Below are 15,236 nucleotides of genomic sequence, written 5' to 3'. Positions count from 1 at the left end.
GCACAAGTGCTCATTTCTGTTCAGTTGCCAATGATCCTGTACCCTGACACTGCTTAGTGGCTGTTTCAGTGGCTTCATAAGTGGAACATGTAGAATGACTTGGCTTAAAAAAAATAAGCACTTTTGGTCTTTTTGTCTGCTACAAAACCAAATAAGTTTATGGTTGATGGAAGGACATAAGAGCAATTAAGGAATGCAAGACAGCAAAAATGGCCCTGTTGCTGAAAATTTTGTATCATAGAAGTAGTACCTGGAAGCATCCAGACAACCTTTTGCTCTTTCTCAGGTCAAGCCTTACTAAATTTGCTGCAGAGGAGCACAGCTATGTGTATTCTGTCAGGAATTACTTCCTGAGAGAACATCTAATAGCAGATATTAAAATGGCATCATCTTAGAAGCAGTAAAGTGTTGTGTGTTTGATTTTTTTTTCTTTTAATGTGATCAGAGATAATTTTTCTAATTGTTCAGCATAGGAATAGATTGGAAGACCATCTTACTCTTCACTAAGGCATCTGCCTTAGGAAGGGGATTTTGTTTTATGCTGGGTAGAGCAAAGGTCACAGAAGTAGAGTATCAGGCTTTTGAAAGTTAGTAATGGTCTCTCCTGGTTTTACAGGGAGCTTTCCCAAAGCTTTATCTTTTTGTATTTGGGACAGTCCCTGCTCTAGTCATGTTCTGTAGTCATGAGTCAAGGTTTTAAAAGGTTAGAATTTTAGCTAAGAGTTAGAAGAAATTTGTATTGATTAAGATACAAAGCAGAAAAACTAAAGGTAAGCTAATGATTATTAGATGCCCAAGCTAGAGCTAAGTGATGTATTATTTGCCATTATATTTTAGTTTTAAGTTTTTTTTTATAGAAGGAAACAGAATAAATGAACTGTCATCAAAACAAATGGAAACTAATAGAACCAAGAAATAATTTCGTAATAATTGATCAAAAGTAGGAGATCTTGGGCTGCGCCAAGAGGCCTGCCAACAGTAAGAAAGTAAAAAGGTCACTGTGAGGAAGATATTCCTGATGTCATCTTTCAGGACCACTGACCCAATTCGAGACCACTGGCCCAATTCAACAGAGAAACTGCGCATGCATGAAAGACTAATGATCTCATTTTAATACAAAGCGGAGAATGGGAGGTGCTGGGGTCATACATATGTAGAAGATGTAAAACTTGGAGGAATAAATAGAGAACGAAGAACCTTGTACTTTGCTGGCATGTCTTTAGGAGGCTACTCCCATGCCTCCTGCTGGTGCCTGAATAAACATAACACTTTCTAACTTTAATTAGTTAGATGGTCTTTTGTCCATGGATATCGAGATTTAACAAATCAGTCATTATGTTTGTGTTCTGAGCAGAATTAATGCTTGTACCACAGGCTTGAGGAGAAATTGTCAGAGTCCAATATTCTCTGACCGGGCTCATTTAGATATTCCATGTGTACAGCATGCAATGTCTAATATCAGATTTAATTACTGTGACATGGGATTCCTGATTTAGTGAAGCAATACAAAGTATACCAAAATCACAATAAAAATATCCATTATATTTGGCAAAATATAGCAATGGCAATATACAGTTCTATCTCAATACCAATATGATTCCCATTTCTGGTCTCTATCATTCCAGCATCACAACACTGGGCATCCTCTGTCACTGGGATGGAATGTGTGGGTTGAATCTAGCTCAGGCCCATTGCTGTCTGAAATTTTTTTGTTAGTTACTCAGTTTTTATACTCTATATTGGGTTAAGCCACCTGTTTACTTGGCTTGTGCTGGTCTGGCGTTCTCAGGGAGGCAGTCACACTTTAATGAACTAACTGGGGGAAGTATTTATACCATCAGTTGATCCACTCAGCTGTTGATAGAACACCTAGCACCTAAAACAAAAGCCAGCCTCAGCTCCATTTTGTCTTGAGATAAATACACGTCTTGCGTTAGAAAACCTGTGGTCAGTCTTACAGAAGTGCAAGTTGCAGACCAGGGTCCAGTTGTTTGTGTGATTTAGAGACATGCCACCTATAAAGGATCCCTTCTCGGAGGGCAAAAGTCCGACTGCTGAGCTGCTAAGGTTTCTACTCTAGCTTAGTCAGCCCTGGCACATCTAAGTAACTTACTTTTCCTTTTGAAAGGGAGAAAACCTAGACAGTCTTTTATCATATAAAATTACGCGTGGCAAGGAACCTACGAAGAGCAACCAGTTAGCAGCATTTCTATGATATGTAGATATGGGCAGCTGAGATATGAAAGTCATGTAATGAACATGGGATACTTTGCCTTGAGCAGGGCTGTTCACTGAAAAAAACACTATCTGTGTTTTCGTTTACAGGAGTGGTTTTTGGCCAAGCATCCATTTAGGATCCTTCATGTGGGGGGAGTTTGGCTAAACTAGTTTTTTCCTTGCATGAGTCTTGTATGAGTAATGTTGCTTTGAACTATTAATTCTTACATCTGTTTGTTGCTTAGGATGCCTTACTTGGAGAATTTAGTGTTCTGACAAGGAATGTCTTCCTAGAAATTCTGGAGGAGTGTCTGCTTGCATTGCCTTGATATCTGGGAAAGAATAGCTTGAGGACTGCCTCAAAAGCTGACTTAGCACTGTGTGGATTTTAGCATGGACAATGCTGTGATTCCTCGGTTAAGGGTACCTGCTACTTTAAAGTCAGAGCTAAACCAGGGTCTGGATAACTGCAGACCGAATATTTGTGGGGTTTGAGGTACTGGAGCCCAAGAGTGCAAGTATTGCTGGGATGTTTCTGTATCTCTAGAGAAAGAGATTTCCAGGTGGGTAGTTTGTTCTGTATCTTCAGCTTGCATGATCCACTATGTCATCCATCAAGTCAGTAAGTAAGGATAAAGCCTGCATGTCACCTGTCTGTTGTCTTTTACTGTGACATTCTAATTAATGCTCACATCTGACCTATTTTTTCCTGTGCTGTCTGTTTCAGTGCTTGATGGTCACAGCAGGGCACTAAACAATATTAGAAAAAAAGAAACAACGTTAAGACCTGTAATTTCCACACAACTGGCCGGAAAAGCAGCTGTCACTGCCTTCCTGGTGCAGCATGGCATTTGGACCTGGTGTTCTCTGCCTGTTCCTATGGACATTAACAGGTAGGAGTTTACTTCTCATGTGTCTGAGTCATCCAGACAGAACAAGTGAATTAAATGCTCCTGGAGTGTGTATACAGCTGTGAAATAAATATGAATAAGGCAAGAGCTGGGAAATCTTGTGACTCCTCAGTGCAAAAAGCTTTGGTAAGGTACGGCTTCATAACTTGCAATGGAGGAAGGCAGCTGTGAGTAGCTGTTTGAAGCCAATTTCAGCAGGCTGTTTTGGGGGAGATGCATGGGGCAAAAGTGGGTAGTGGGAGAGTTCAGAGTTTTCCCTCTTTTTCAGGACAGCAATTTAAGAATGATGTGTTGCTTGGATTGTGAGCTACTTTTTTGTTCTGAATTATCATGAGGTGGTTTATTTATGAGTAGCATGAATGCACTGGTTCACATCTCTCACCTCATCATCCTCTCTGCAAACATATATATCCTTTCAAAAACCACAGGAAAGTCCTGTAAGTTTCTGCTTCAGCCACAGGGATAGGTAATTTATTTCCATAACCAGACAGATAAAGAATGATAGCAATTCTTAATACTGCCTCTGTCAGAGAGGTGCAAGTAGTTTTGATATGGTAACTGAAGAAAAATATATGAAGAAGTGGGGTCTATTTCCTTAAAAAATAAATTGAGTTCTGGCTGGTGGTGGTACTGGCAGTATTAGCAGAAACTGAGAAAATAATGCACAGTTATCTGACTTTTCATCTCTTGTAGTATAAACAGAATGAGCTGTTTCATGAGGGAGAGACTTGCTTAATGTGCTAAGGCTTAAACTGACTACTGAATTTGGAAAAGTTGGATGAAAGGGGATATGTGTTAACGTACAGCTGAGGGGAGATAGGTATTAACTATGTCTGTGCTCGTAGCTGGTTCAAATTAATCATCAAGATCACCATTAGGATCTCATATTGCCAAGCTTTTTGAAGAGAACATGGAGCTGAGTTTTTTGTTGCTGTAGTAAACAAGTTTGCCTTTTTTAAATAAAATCCTCTCCTATGAGATACTGAGTACCTGCTGTAGGGTCTATGCTAGTATCTTTAGAAGAAAACCTACAGCAACTTCAATAGAAGGCAGTAATGTGCAGTAAATACTGAAATTTGCCTGTAGAGAATGTCACAGTTTCATGCTTTTGATAATACTGTTAATTGTTAGCAGATTAGAATATCTTCCGCATGCATAGAGGAAGTTATCTGTTTTTAGTTGCAAATTTGTTATGCTCTCTTGGCTTATCTGAGAACAAGACCGTTGCACTCAAACTGCTGGCCGTATTTCAAGCCTCTCCCTGTATCTCAGCTACCAGTTCACAGTGTTTAGAGGATAGTATAATCTAACAGCTCATATTATTTTAGTAAAATTGTTAGTATTTATTTCCATCTCAATAATTTGCAGTATTTTTAATACAATTAATTCCTAATTAAACTGGGAGGTTCCTGCTAATTTCCAGGATATGTTTGCTACAATATATCAGTAAATCCTCACCTTTTCTAAATCAAAAGGACTTCTTTTTAGTGCAAGCTTTAAGTTGAATTGACTCAGACTCAGGAATTTGCAAGATGTTCATTCTGCAGTTTTTTCTGCCCATGAGCTTGTGCTTTTAAAGGCTACCTTTTCTTAAAAAATCCCCCAGGTTATCTCTACACTTGTTCTAATTTAAGATAATGAGAAGACTGACTTAATATAGGAAAGAAAGGCTTGACATTCCATCACTGAGAGAAGGGAGAAACAGGCTCACTGATGAATATCATTGGAAGGATATTGAAAAACATGCTCTGGTTCATTAAAAGAACTTGAGGTGGGCTACTCTGTCCTGTTTAGGTGATGTTTATTTAGTTTTATTTGTGCATGATGGTTTTGACTAATAGCGTTTTACTGCTTTTAATGAACGTGTGGGCTGACCTTTGCTGGCTGCTAAGTGCAGAGCAATTCACTCTATCACTTCCCTTTCTCAGCAAGATGGGAGAGAAAAATATCATTAAAAACTCCATAGACTCCAAGGCAGGGAGGTCATGCACCAGTTACAGTCAAGAGCAGACGAGACTTGGACTTAGGGAAGTTAATTTAATTTATTGTCAATTAAACAGAGGAGGATAATAAGAAGTAAGAACTAAAAACACCTTCCCCTCATTTCTCCCTTTTTTCTAGACTCAGCTTTACTCCCAATTCTTCTTTCTTCTTTCCCTGAGAGGCTCAGGGAGTCAGGAAATGAGGGTCGCAATTAGTTCATAATGCTTCATCACTGTTGCTCCTTTCTCCTCACACCCTTTCCCTGCTCCAGCATGGGGTATTTCCCATGGACTGATATTCTTCAAGAACTACTCCACCATGGGTCCTTTTCACAGGGAAGTCCTCCAGGAACAGGCTGCTCCAGTGTGGATCTCCTGTGGGGTCACAGGTCCTGCTGGAAAATGTGCTTCTGTATGGACTCCTCTTCAGGGGGTTGTGGTTCAGGCCAGGAGCCTGCTCCAGCCTGGGTTTTCCAAGGGTTCACAGCTTCCTTCAGGGTTTATCCACCTGTTTTGAGGTGGGGTCCTCTGTGGGCTGCAGGGGTAGATATCTGCTTCACTGTGGAGCTCCATGGACTGCAGCAGGATAATGTACTTCACCACGGTCTTTACCACAGGCTGCCGGGGAATCCTGCAGTGGCACTGGAGCACTTCCTACCCCTTCCTCACTGTATACTTGATGTATACAGGATGGCTTTTCTCACATTTTCTTACTCCTCTCTCCTGCCTGCTGCAGTTGTGCCAGACTTTTTGCCCCTTTCTAAATACCTTATCACAGAGGAGCTGCCACCGTCCCTGGTTGGCTCAGCATTGGCTGGTTCTGGGTCCATCTTGTAACAGGTTCTGTCCTGACAATGGGGCATTTTCTGGTGTCTTCTCACAGAAGCCATCCCTGCAGTCCATTTCGCCCTGCCCCCAACTACCAAGATTTGCCACATAAACCTAATTGATACAGATATCCATCACTGACTAATGTTGGTGCCTCTCAGGAGGCTTGAGCTGGGTGTGGCAGTAGTACCAATGAGTGTGTACCATGCCTCTATCACTCAACATCTCATGCATTTTGGAGGATTGATTTCCAAAACCTCTGGATGCAGCTGCTAATTTATCCATATAGACATTCCTTAGAAAGCTTATAATCTCATTTCACTTTTTTGAATCCATTCATTGATGAAATCAGCATATATTGAAATACATTTAAATTATTCTGGCCATTAATTACTGATTTTTTGCTAATGTATCAAAGTTTTTTTTCTCTATGAGAGAGAGAGACGACATTGTTTTCCAGCTTAGAAACAACAGTTTACTTTGCAGCTGGGAGTCCAATACCTTGGAATCAATTAAGTCTAGCTCGCATCTTGAGCAGGCATATTCTAATTTGGCATCTGAAGCAGACCTTGCAAATACTGCTGTTGAAATGCATTTCTGCAAATACAACGAATAGTGTTCTCATGACTGACTCTCGGTTTTCTCATGTTGTGTGCATGTGTTGCGTGCTTTGTTCTGAGATTAGGCACTCCAACAAAAATGTAAACAGGGATTGCCAGGTAATTGCAGTCATAGGTGTTGTGCAGTCTAGTCTCCTGTTTTCAAGTCCACATATCCCAGGTGTAGATTATATGACCTCCCAGATTCTTTGATAGCCTTCACCAATATCCTTTTCTTCACTCTAGCAGAGGGTGTTTCTAAATACATTACAAGCCCTCAATTTTCAACACATTTCACTACTACTGGTCTTGAACTTTGGTAAAGATGAATACCCTTTTCTTCCCACATGTCTAACATGTGAAGCACAGGCCAGGAGTGTCAAGGGAAATTTAAGATATAGGTGTCCCTTTGAAATGACAGCAGAACCACTGGCCTGGGGTCGTAGTGCATTCTTTGTTACTTTTACTACCATGACTAGATGTTCTAGTGTTCTGGTTCACACAGGTCTTTCCAGAGATACAAGATGGTGTAGTGCTTGATTAAAATCTTTGAGATTAGTGAGTTATGCAGTATGCCAGGTTAGTTCACATTGTCCATACCTCTGTTGGAAGTGGTCTGGCATTTCCTTGTGGAGGGATGCAATAGTTGCAGCCATGCATCTACCCTTCTGTTTTCCTGGGTTTTTTTCCTTCTTCTCTTTAAATAGCACTTAGCTGGTTTATCAGTGACAAATAGGGATGATAACAATTTGTGGAATGAAAACAATACTTGGAAAGGATCATCAGACCCACTGAACTAATCATGATGCCTTGACAGATCCTGGAAAAAAGAAGTGTGAAGGCTGCTGTAATGACCATAAAAGCTTTGCAGATCATTGTTTGCAGATGTAACTGGGTTACTGTTGGCTATGGCTTGTGTTGAGGATTTGCTTTTCTGTAACTGAGGATTTTTTTGGATGTTTGTTCCTCAGTCAGCACCTTTACCAACATGCAAAAGAGTACTTTGTTATCTCATGTGTGTCTGTGTCTGAAGACCTGAGAGATGCCAGGGTCCAAAGAACCTTGGGGCAACCTGCAGAAAAAGAATGAAAACACTTCCATGATGTGCAGAGATGTTAGCTGCTGCTAGTGGAACCAATGCAGTGACATTTCAGATGTTGAAGTTTCCAGTGATACTGCTTTTCTGGTTTCCAGGACAGTACCTTCTGTAGGGCATTACCAAAGCTGATGGAGTATAAGCCTTTTTCATCATTTATGATATAAAGTGTGCTTTGCAGGGGTTTATAGCTCTGCTGTGGAAATTCTCTCTAGCTTGAAAATTGGAATTTTAGTTTCTCAGATGACTGTAACCAAAAGTAAAAAGTTATTTTAATTTTGCTTCCAGAACCTAATAAAAATTGTTTCAGTGTGTTATTATAGTAGTAGGAAAAAACAAAACTTATTTTTTACTGATACAATGTATTTCATCTCAAAATTCACCAAATGAGGTAAAAGTTACTTGGATAGATTTAAAAAAATTACTAGGCCAAAAACCAGAATAGAACTAGTTTGCTGCTGAAAGAGAGTGGATGGAGCATATGGCAAGAAAACAGGGAGAATCCTACTCTTCCTGTAGCAAGCTGCTATAGGATCATCCATGCTCAGGTGGTTCAGAGGCTTTTAGGCTGTGAGAATAATATGCTATGTGGGCTCTCAGTGCTGTGCTGCCAGCAAGAAGGTAATGGGATTCAGGTTAAATGTTGACTTTTCTTGGTGCAAGGTCTGAATCTGAGCTTTTCTCTACTACTGTACATTTCCTCTTGCCCGTTCTTTCTGCTTCTTCTTATAGTGCTTGCTGCCAGGGAAAGCAAACAGAGTAGCTCAGAGGTGGATAGTTCTGCCTGTGCAGGGCTTCCTGCTGGGGTGTTCAGCTGTGATGACCTCAGTGTTAGTGCACTGTCACAATTTACTACTGACTGACTAAAGAATATTTGCTGCCAAGTCATTCAAGTGCTCGTGGCTGTGTGATCATGGGGGAGAGCAGATGTTAGGTTTCCATGTCCACTTGAGGAAAGGTCTCCAGTCAGCTGCAACAGGGGAACAGCTGTGTTCCTGATGGGCTCTTGACATCAGTGGACTCATGCTCCAAGATGTGAAGGAGCAGAAGTGTGAAGCTCAAAGGTGTGGATGTTCCCTCATTAAAGGAAGGAATCTCTTTAAAATGAAACTATATTCCACACTGTGACTGTATTAGGATTTCGGTGGGGAATATAGGTTGGGTATTTTTAGGGTAACCAACTTGCCTGACTAAGTCTCTGGATATATCAGCATTGTCCTACTGTAGATGTAACAGGGTACAGCTAAAAGGAAGGGAAACACTTAGCTTGCAGAAGTTTTAGGCTATTGACTCATGTTCCAGAGGGTTTTCAGGGCTTGTAATAAAGGGAAGCAATCTTCATGTTGGTAGCTTCAATGAGTACTTCTGAAACAAAGAGCATTGCATGATGCTGGGTTTTGCCTTTACTGGTCAGAGTAGAAGAGTAGTTTAATTCCTGAGATCAGTTCACTAAAATAAAACAGCTGTGTGCTATGACCTCACACAACAGGTAATACTGTAGCAGACACAAATGTTATTAAGTGACCTTTCATGTGGCACGCATTCAGTAAATTTTCTGTAAATAAGAGACCTCCCTATCTCTATTTGAGTCCATTACAGACTGGAGATTAGATGGGGTGAAAGGGAATATGAAATTAGAGATCAGATCAAGTTCTCTCTAAGTAGATCTTACATATTTTTCATGTGAAGACAGCTAGTGGACACACTCAGTGTGATGCCGAAATAGCCTGATAAATTGATCCTTATTTGCACACTTACTGCTACAGTTCAACTCAGTGTAATGCTAGATAAAGCAAGACATAAAACTTTGATTACTTTGAGATTTTTTTCTGTTCCTTATTGGGATGAAACCAGAGCCTTCTGACATTTGCAAAAGCAGGTAGCTAAGGTTTGTGGCTAGGTTGTGTGCTTGGGAGATTTTGGTTCAAAGTCATGTATCATCTTAGGAATGTGCTGAACTTGTTTCTCTCTATGGCTAAAGAAGCACCATGAATTTTGAGAGAGGTTGACTCTGCAGTGTGATAACGGATGTGTCAAACTGCAAGTGGCGGAGTGAGATTTGAAGCTGATTGAGGACTTGAAGTCTGGCCTCAGGTTAGAGCTGTGGAGTATCCCAATTGTGTAGGCCTGTCTCTAAAACAAGAACTGTTGGTCATTCTTTTCTGAACAAGGAAATAGGGAAACTTTCAATTTATTTTTTTTTAACACACTGTTCACTTTCTATTTCAGAAATAAGTTTAAGAAGGGGGGTGATGAAAACAGCCTTCAAAGGAGTTCTTTGGCCCACATTGGTAGTGCTGTTCCTAAAGTATACATTGTAATGAGTTGTTGCTGACCTAATATTACATATTTGCACAGAGTCATGTTTCTGTTTTCCCCTTTTAAAAGCCTACTCTCTACTGATTTACAGGATTAACTAAATGCATATGGGTTGCAAAAAGACAGAATGGTTGAATGGGCTTCCTGACTCCTGTACTTCATTTTAACCCAGAGCTTTTCTGGCTCCCCTGTTCTAAAATAGTGCAGACAACTTAAAGAAAAGACTTGTGATGATAATTCAGTCTCTGCCAGGGTCTTATGTTCTTGGAGGTAACCGGGAATGTAGAGGAAATGTTTGTAGGCAGTGTAACAGAAAAAATGCAGAAGTCTTAAGCACTTCTGGGTATAGATAAGAATACTTCATGTCTGGGCTGTGTAAGAACAGGATAGTTTTTTTTTAAGTGTGTGTTGCCCTGGATAGATTTTTTTCACTAAAAGTGTAAAGTGGAACAGTTGACAGCATCCTTGCTCTGTGTGAAGGAGTAGTTGCAATCAGGGAAATGGTCCTTGAAGCTCTTTATCCTTTTTCCTATTCAGCTATACCTATTTGCAAGTCATCAATGTTCTTTAAGCTTTGTTTTCATTTCATGTTTTTCCTTAACCCGCTCAGCCATCTCTGCAAAAACATCATACCATTTTGTCCCCTCTGTCACTCAGTATGTGGTACATTTTTTTTTGTTTGTTTGATTTGGTGTTTTTGCACTGAACTAACCTATTTTGCAAGCTTTACATTCTTCCCAGGCAGTTTGATGCCTCATATGTGTTTTGGTAGCTGTATTCAGACCATGTATTGTGAAGGAGTGTGCTGCAGTTCAGCCCAGATGAGGTGGTGGGAACTGTAAAGTGGTGCTGGATACAGTGCATGTGTAGGAGAATCTCTGCATCTCATACTCAGACCTAACCCCTATTGCCAGCCTGTTCCTACTCCTTGATTTCATTTTTCCTGACCTATACTATTGTGAATAATGAGATACAAAGCAGGCAAAGTCAGCTTTTTGTTCCACTCCTGTGTTAACTCCACAGTGGGGACATGCTTGTTTTCATTCATTGAGTTAGCAAGTCCAGTTGAAAATCAAAAGAATAATTTTCTGTTTTTACTCAACTTTCTTGAAACGTAATCAGATTTCAGAGAGAGGAATTCTGAAGAACACTTATAACCAGGGGAAAAAACACCTAGAAAAGATGTTAAAAACTGGCTGGAATATATAATATGTTGATTCATGCTTGTTTTGAACATTTCACACTCAGTCTGTAATGTGCTATGAAAATAAATCTGATGTCATGTTAAAAGATTGCAACTTAACTGCAAATGAAGGAAAGAGGTCCATACTGGAGCAAGATCTTGGGTTTTCACATGAACTTGTGGGCAAAGCAGCAAATGTTTGAGAAATTGATCCAGGTTTTGTATTAAGAGCAGTAATTATGTTGGAGTGAGGAACTCTTCATGAAATTCAGATGAGATGGCAAATCTTTCTCCTATTTAGAGGTTTTTTTCCTTCTGCCTCAAGTGAAACAATGACATGCTACAGCATCTTATTTGAGTTTTGTTTTAAAACACGTTTTAAAGATCCCAGTAGGAACATGCAGTGGGAGTAATGGTGGTACCCCATGATTTTTTTGGGTTTCTTTGTGTTCCCTGCTCTGTTCTTGTTTTTGAGAATTGGCAATTTGTTTCATCTCTATGTATTTGAATTTGTAGCCCAGGAGTAAAAGGTTCTTATGAAAAATATATCAAGATCCTACACTGAAAAATCCTCCATAGTACAAATATTACTGCAAAGGGACATGCTCAAAGAGGTAGTGGTGATGTTAGTGAAAGGAAATGAGCTTTTTTAAACAGAGTACCACCTGTCTTTGTCTTGTAAGCCGCTTATGGTCACAGTAAACTATATTATGACTTGGTTGTAGTGCTGTGCCTTATGTTGGTGATGTTGTTTCAGGTTCCAGCTGTGAGCAGTGCAGAGAAGGAGCCACATACTCAGGTGCAGTAATATCTCCCAACTTAGAAACCACTAAAATCATGCGAGTTCCTCACGCTTTGTCAGTGTCCGAGTGCATCGCAGCGTGTTGTGACCTCTCTGGTTGTGACTTGTCCTGGATGTTTGAACGGCGCTGTTACATCGTGAACTGCCAGCACAAGGACAATTGTGAACCTAAAAAAATTGAAACTGTGAAGTCCTACCTTACCTTTGTGCTGAGGCCTTCTCAGAGGCCAGCATCACTGCTAGGATTTGGGCAAGTGATTCCAAGCATGGTCCACTCTGTGGGACTCCAGAATGAGCCGTCTGAGGAAGTGAGTAGCCTGAAGAAGCTACCTCTGCTTGGCAAAGATCCCAGCCTTGAGGAGATACCTGAATACATTGATGATTATAAAGAGTTGGAGCAGGACCCCTTTCAAGTGGGCATCAAACATGAGCAGAAGGACAGTATGGATTATACTGACTGGGGCCTGATGGTGGCAGGTGAAAATGGCTTCAACACTTCCACAGGTGATGATGGAGATAACCAGGAAGATTTTGCTGAAAAGAAAGGGGAGGCTGGGAAAGTGGAAAGCCTTCTGAATAAAAACAGCTCTGAACTGACTTCCATCAATGAACACTCCACAGAGAGGCTGTCATCCCTCCCGGAGATTACACCACTCCCTGAGAAGGCATTTGGAAGGGAAGCAGTTGTTCCACTTCTTGCACAACCTGAGAATGCTTTGCAAAAAGAGGTATGTTTGCCCCTCAGGAAGTAGGCAGGAATAATTACTTAGCAATTATTTTGGTTTTCAAATCTTCAAAAATCTCAGGTTATTGCCTTGTAATATTACAACTCTCAAATGACTTACAGTCCTCTTAACCTGTAGAAAAGGCTGAAGGGGATTTGATTAATAGGGAGGTGAATCACTAAAGGACTTTTTTTTTTTTAATCAGATGATAAGGAGTAAAGTTCCTTTTAGGGCTCTGTGGGATTTCCTTGAAAGTGTACAAATGAATGAACTTGGACCTGGTGTAATAGTGTTACAGTGGTCTTCACTTCTGACCCCTGGTGACTCATTGGAAGAAGTTAGCAGGGCAGTACTAGTAGACCCTCTGGCATCCAAAGGCCAAGAGCAGGAAATATAAACTCCTACATCAGTAAAATTAGGCCTGCTTCATGTGGTTCATGCTACTAATGCATAGCAGTGTTACAGATGTAAGTGCTGAGTTAATTTTTATAATGCTTTTTAGACATGGGAGAGGCATGGTACGTAAGGAGGGATGGTAGCAGTTTTGGACCATGATGTGCAGCAGGATGAAGTGGATAAGGTGTTTCTGTTCTCAGAATCCTTGAGTCTGATAATTAGAAAAATAAGTTAATTACTTAAAATTCAATACAAAAGTCAGTATAAGTAAGATGCACCTGTTCTCTATTTATGTAACAGGTGCCTATTCTCTATTTATGCCAACTAGTTTCATCAGTTGAAACTAATGGGGCCTTGGTTTCTTAGGAACAGGGTGGGTTCAATTGGAAAGTTGAAACAGGCTGTAAATTCAACATTCCCTGGGTTTGAATCCCCTTGCCAGAGGGAAGAGGAAATTAATCAGTGTTAGCTGACTTGCTCTAAATTCCACCAGATTTTGTAACCAGCAAGTATCTCTTGCTGTAAAAATGATAATTTATTGCTGTTACTGTAGGGAAGAAAAATGCAAGCAAATAAGAAGTTGCCTGAAATCTGTGACAGCTGCGGTACTGGGAGGGGGGTGATTGATGTATGGAGAACAGCAAGTCTTAAGAAACAGATAAAGACTTCAGGTAACTGGAAGCCTCCTATTAACCGCCCTGGTCCTCATGGTGGATTTAAGCCGCCCCAAAACCTGCTGGGAGGGCAAGAGAGCAGAGCACAAGCAATGCAGAAAGTTTCTGAAGGTTGATGACTTCAAGAAGGTTATTGCTTTGAGTTGCTTAGAGGAGTTGAGAAGGAGAGAGACTCTGCCGAACCTTACCCTTGCAGGAAGCAAGGGGTTAGTTAGGGATGCAGGCATGAGGTAGAAGCTCCTAGGAGGGGCAGGAATAAGTCAGGAAGCAGGGTCACAACCATGGACTTCAGTAGAGAAGTCTTTAGCCTGTTCTGGGATCTGTTTGGAAGAATCACAAGGGAGATTGTCCATTGTCAGGATCCCTGCTGACTGAACTGTTTATGCCTGTGTGTCTTAGAGGAGTCATAAAACTCTGAGTTCACCTAAACTATGTGGCGGAGCTGAGCAAGTTTGTTGCCTGTCTCTAAGGGATCATGTGAATACCATTTTATGAAAGTTGAGATTTCACATCCTGCAGCAGTGATAAATAGATTTATGGCCAAGCCTACTTTGTAGATCTCTACTTTGATTTTGCCACCCCAGCCAGAATATAAAGATTTTTGCTTTCTCTTTGTACACTGACTGTGTAAATGAGAGTTTATGTTAAAGTGAAATGGAGAGAAACCTGTTTCTCTTTGGGATGCAGAGGAGTCATTCTTGTGTGATCTTAATATTATGCTAACATTATGGTAGCACAGCCACTGAAACTCCAATAGAAAGGCTGAGGAATGAGCTTGCTGCTTTCAGTGCAGAAGGGATGAAACTCCAAACTTGGATCAGTCTTTAGCCACAGCTGATAATGATGCTGGAGAACTGGTAAGAGAAGTGTAGTTAGAAGGTGGTTGGGATGTGCTCTGTGAGCAGAGCTGTAGAAAGAGAGTTGGTGGGATAACATTGAAAGCTGTTCATTACATGTAATTAGAAATGGCTCTAAAAGCTCTCTCTTAATGTAGAGAAAGAATCTGGGGAAGCAGAAAGCTTTGAGAAACTGCCAAAGCCTAAGAAGCCTTTGTTTCCTAGGTGGGAATCCTTTGAATTTAGACGTGTGGAGAAATGGAGATGTTGAGCAGTTTTAGCAAAGAGTTTCCCTGGCCTTCCCTAGAATCAGCTTCAGCCCAGAGACATCTCCTCTCCCTTTCCTGGTCTCCACTCCCCTTCTTTTCACTGCAGATTATGCACAGTCGCTTTGGTGAGAAAACAGGTGGCACAAGAGGTTGGGGTCAGTGCATGGTAGTTTCCTTTTTGCCACTCATCACTTCTTTCTCTTTTCTGCCACTGTTCCTTCCTTTTCGTTTCATCTGCACTGGTGTGGGCTTCTTTGTGGGCCTCAGTTCCCTGGGAGGTGGCATGGAGTGCCTGTTTCCAAGAGGGCATCTCCAGCCCTGTGCACAAGAATGTTCGCTTCCAGATGTTTCCTCTTGTGTCTCCTGTGTTGCATCCCCCCCCCATCCTCCTGTGTCCCC

General features: G+C 40.9%; 1 protein-coding gene across 2 annotated transcripts in view; it reads left to right on the top strand.

Moving 5' to 3' along the window:
• Positions 1 to 15,236, top strand: part of KIAA0319 (KIAA0319 ortholog) — a 58,990-nt gene that overhangs the window by 9,164 nt on the left and 34,590 nt on the right. For both annotated transcript variants that reach the window (XM_017730729.1, XM_008630916.2), the window contains exons 2-3: positions 2,945 to 3,110; positions 11,893 to 12,665. In XM_017730729.1, coding sequence (XP_017586218.1) covers positions 3,062 to 3,110; positions 11,893 to 12,665 — 822 coding nt within the window. In that variant the 5' untranslated portion in view covers positions 2,945 to 3,061. The remainder of the gene's footprint in view (positions 1 to 2,944; positions 3,111 to 11,892; positions 12,666 to 15,236) is intronic.

The sequence above is a fragment of the Corvus brachyrhynchos genome, unplaced genomic scaffold, assembly GCF_000691975.1.
Source record: "Corvus brachyrhynchos isolate BGI_N302 unplaced genomic scaffold, ASM69197v1 scaffold43, whole genome shotgun sequence".
Lineage (NCBI taxonomy): Eukaryota > Metazoa > Chordata > Aves > Passeriformes > Corvidae > Corvus > Corvus brachyrhynchos.
This window is presented reverse-complemented; position numbering and strand designations above follow the sequence as displayed.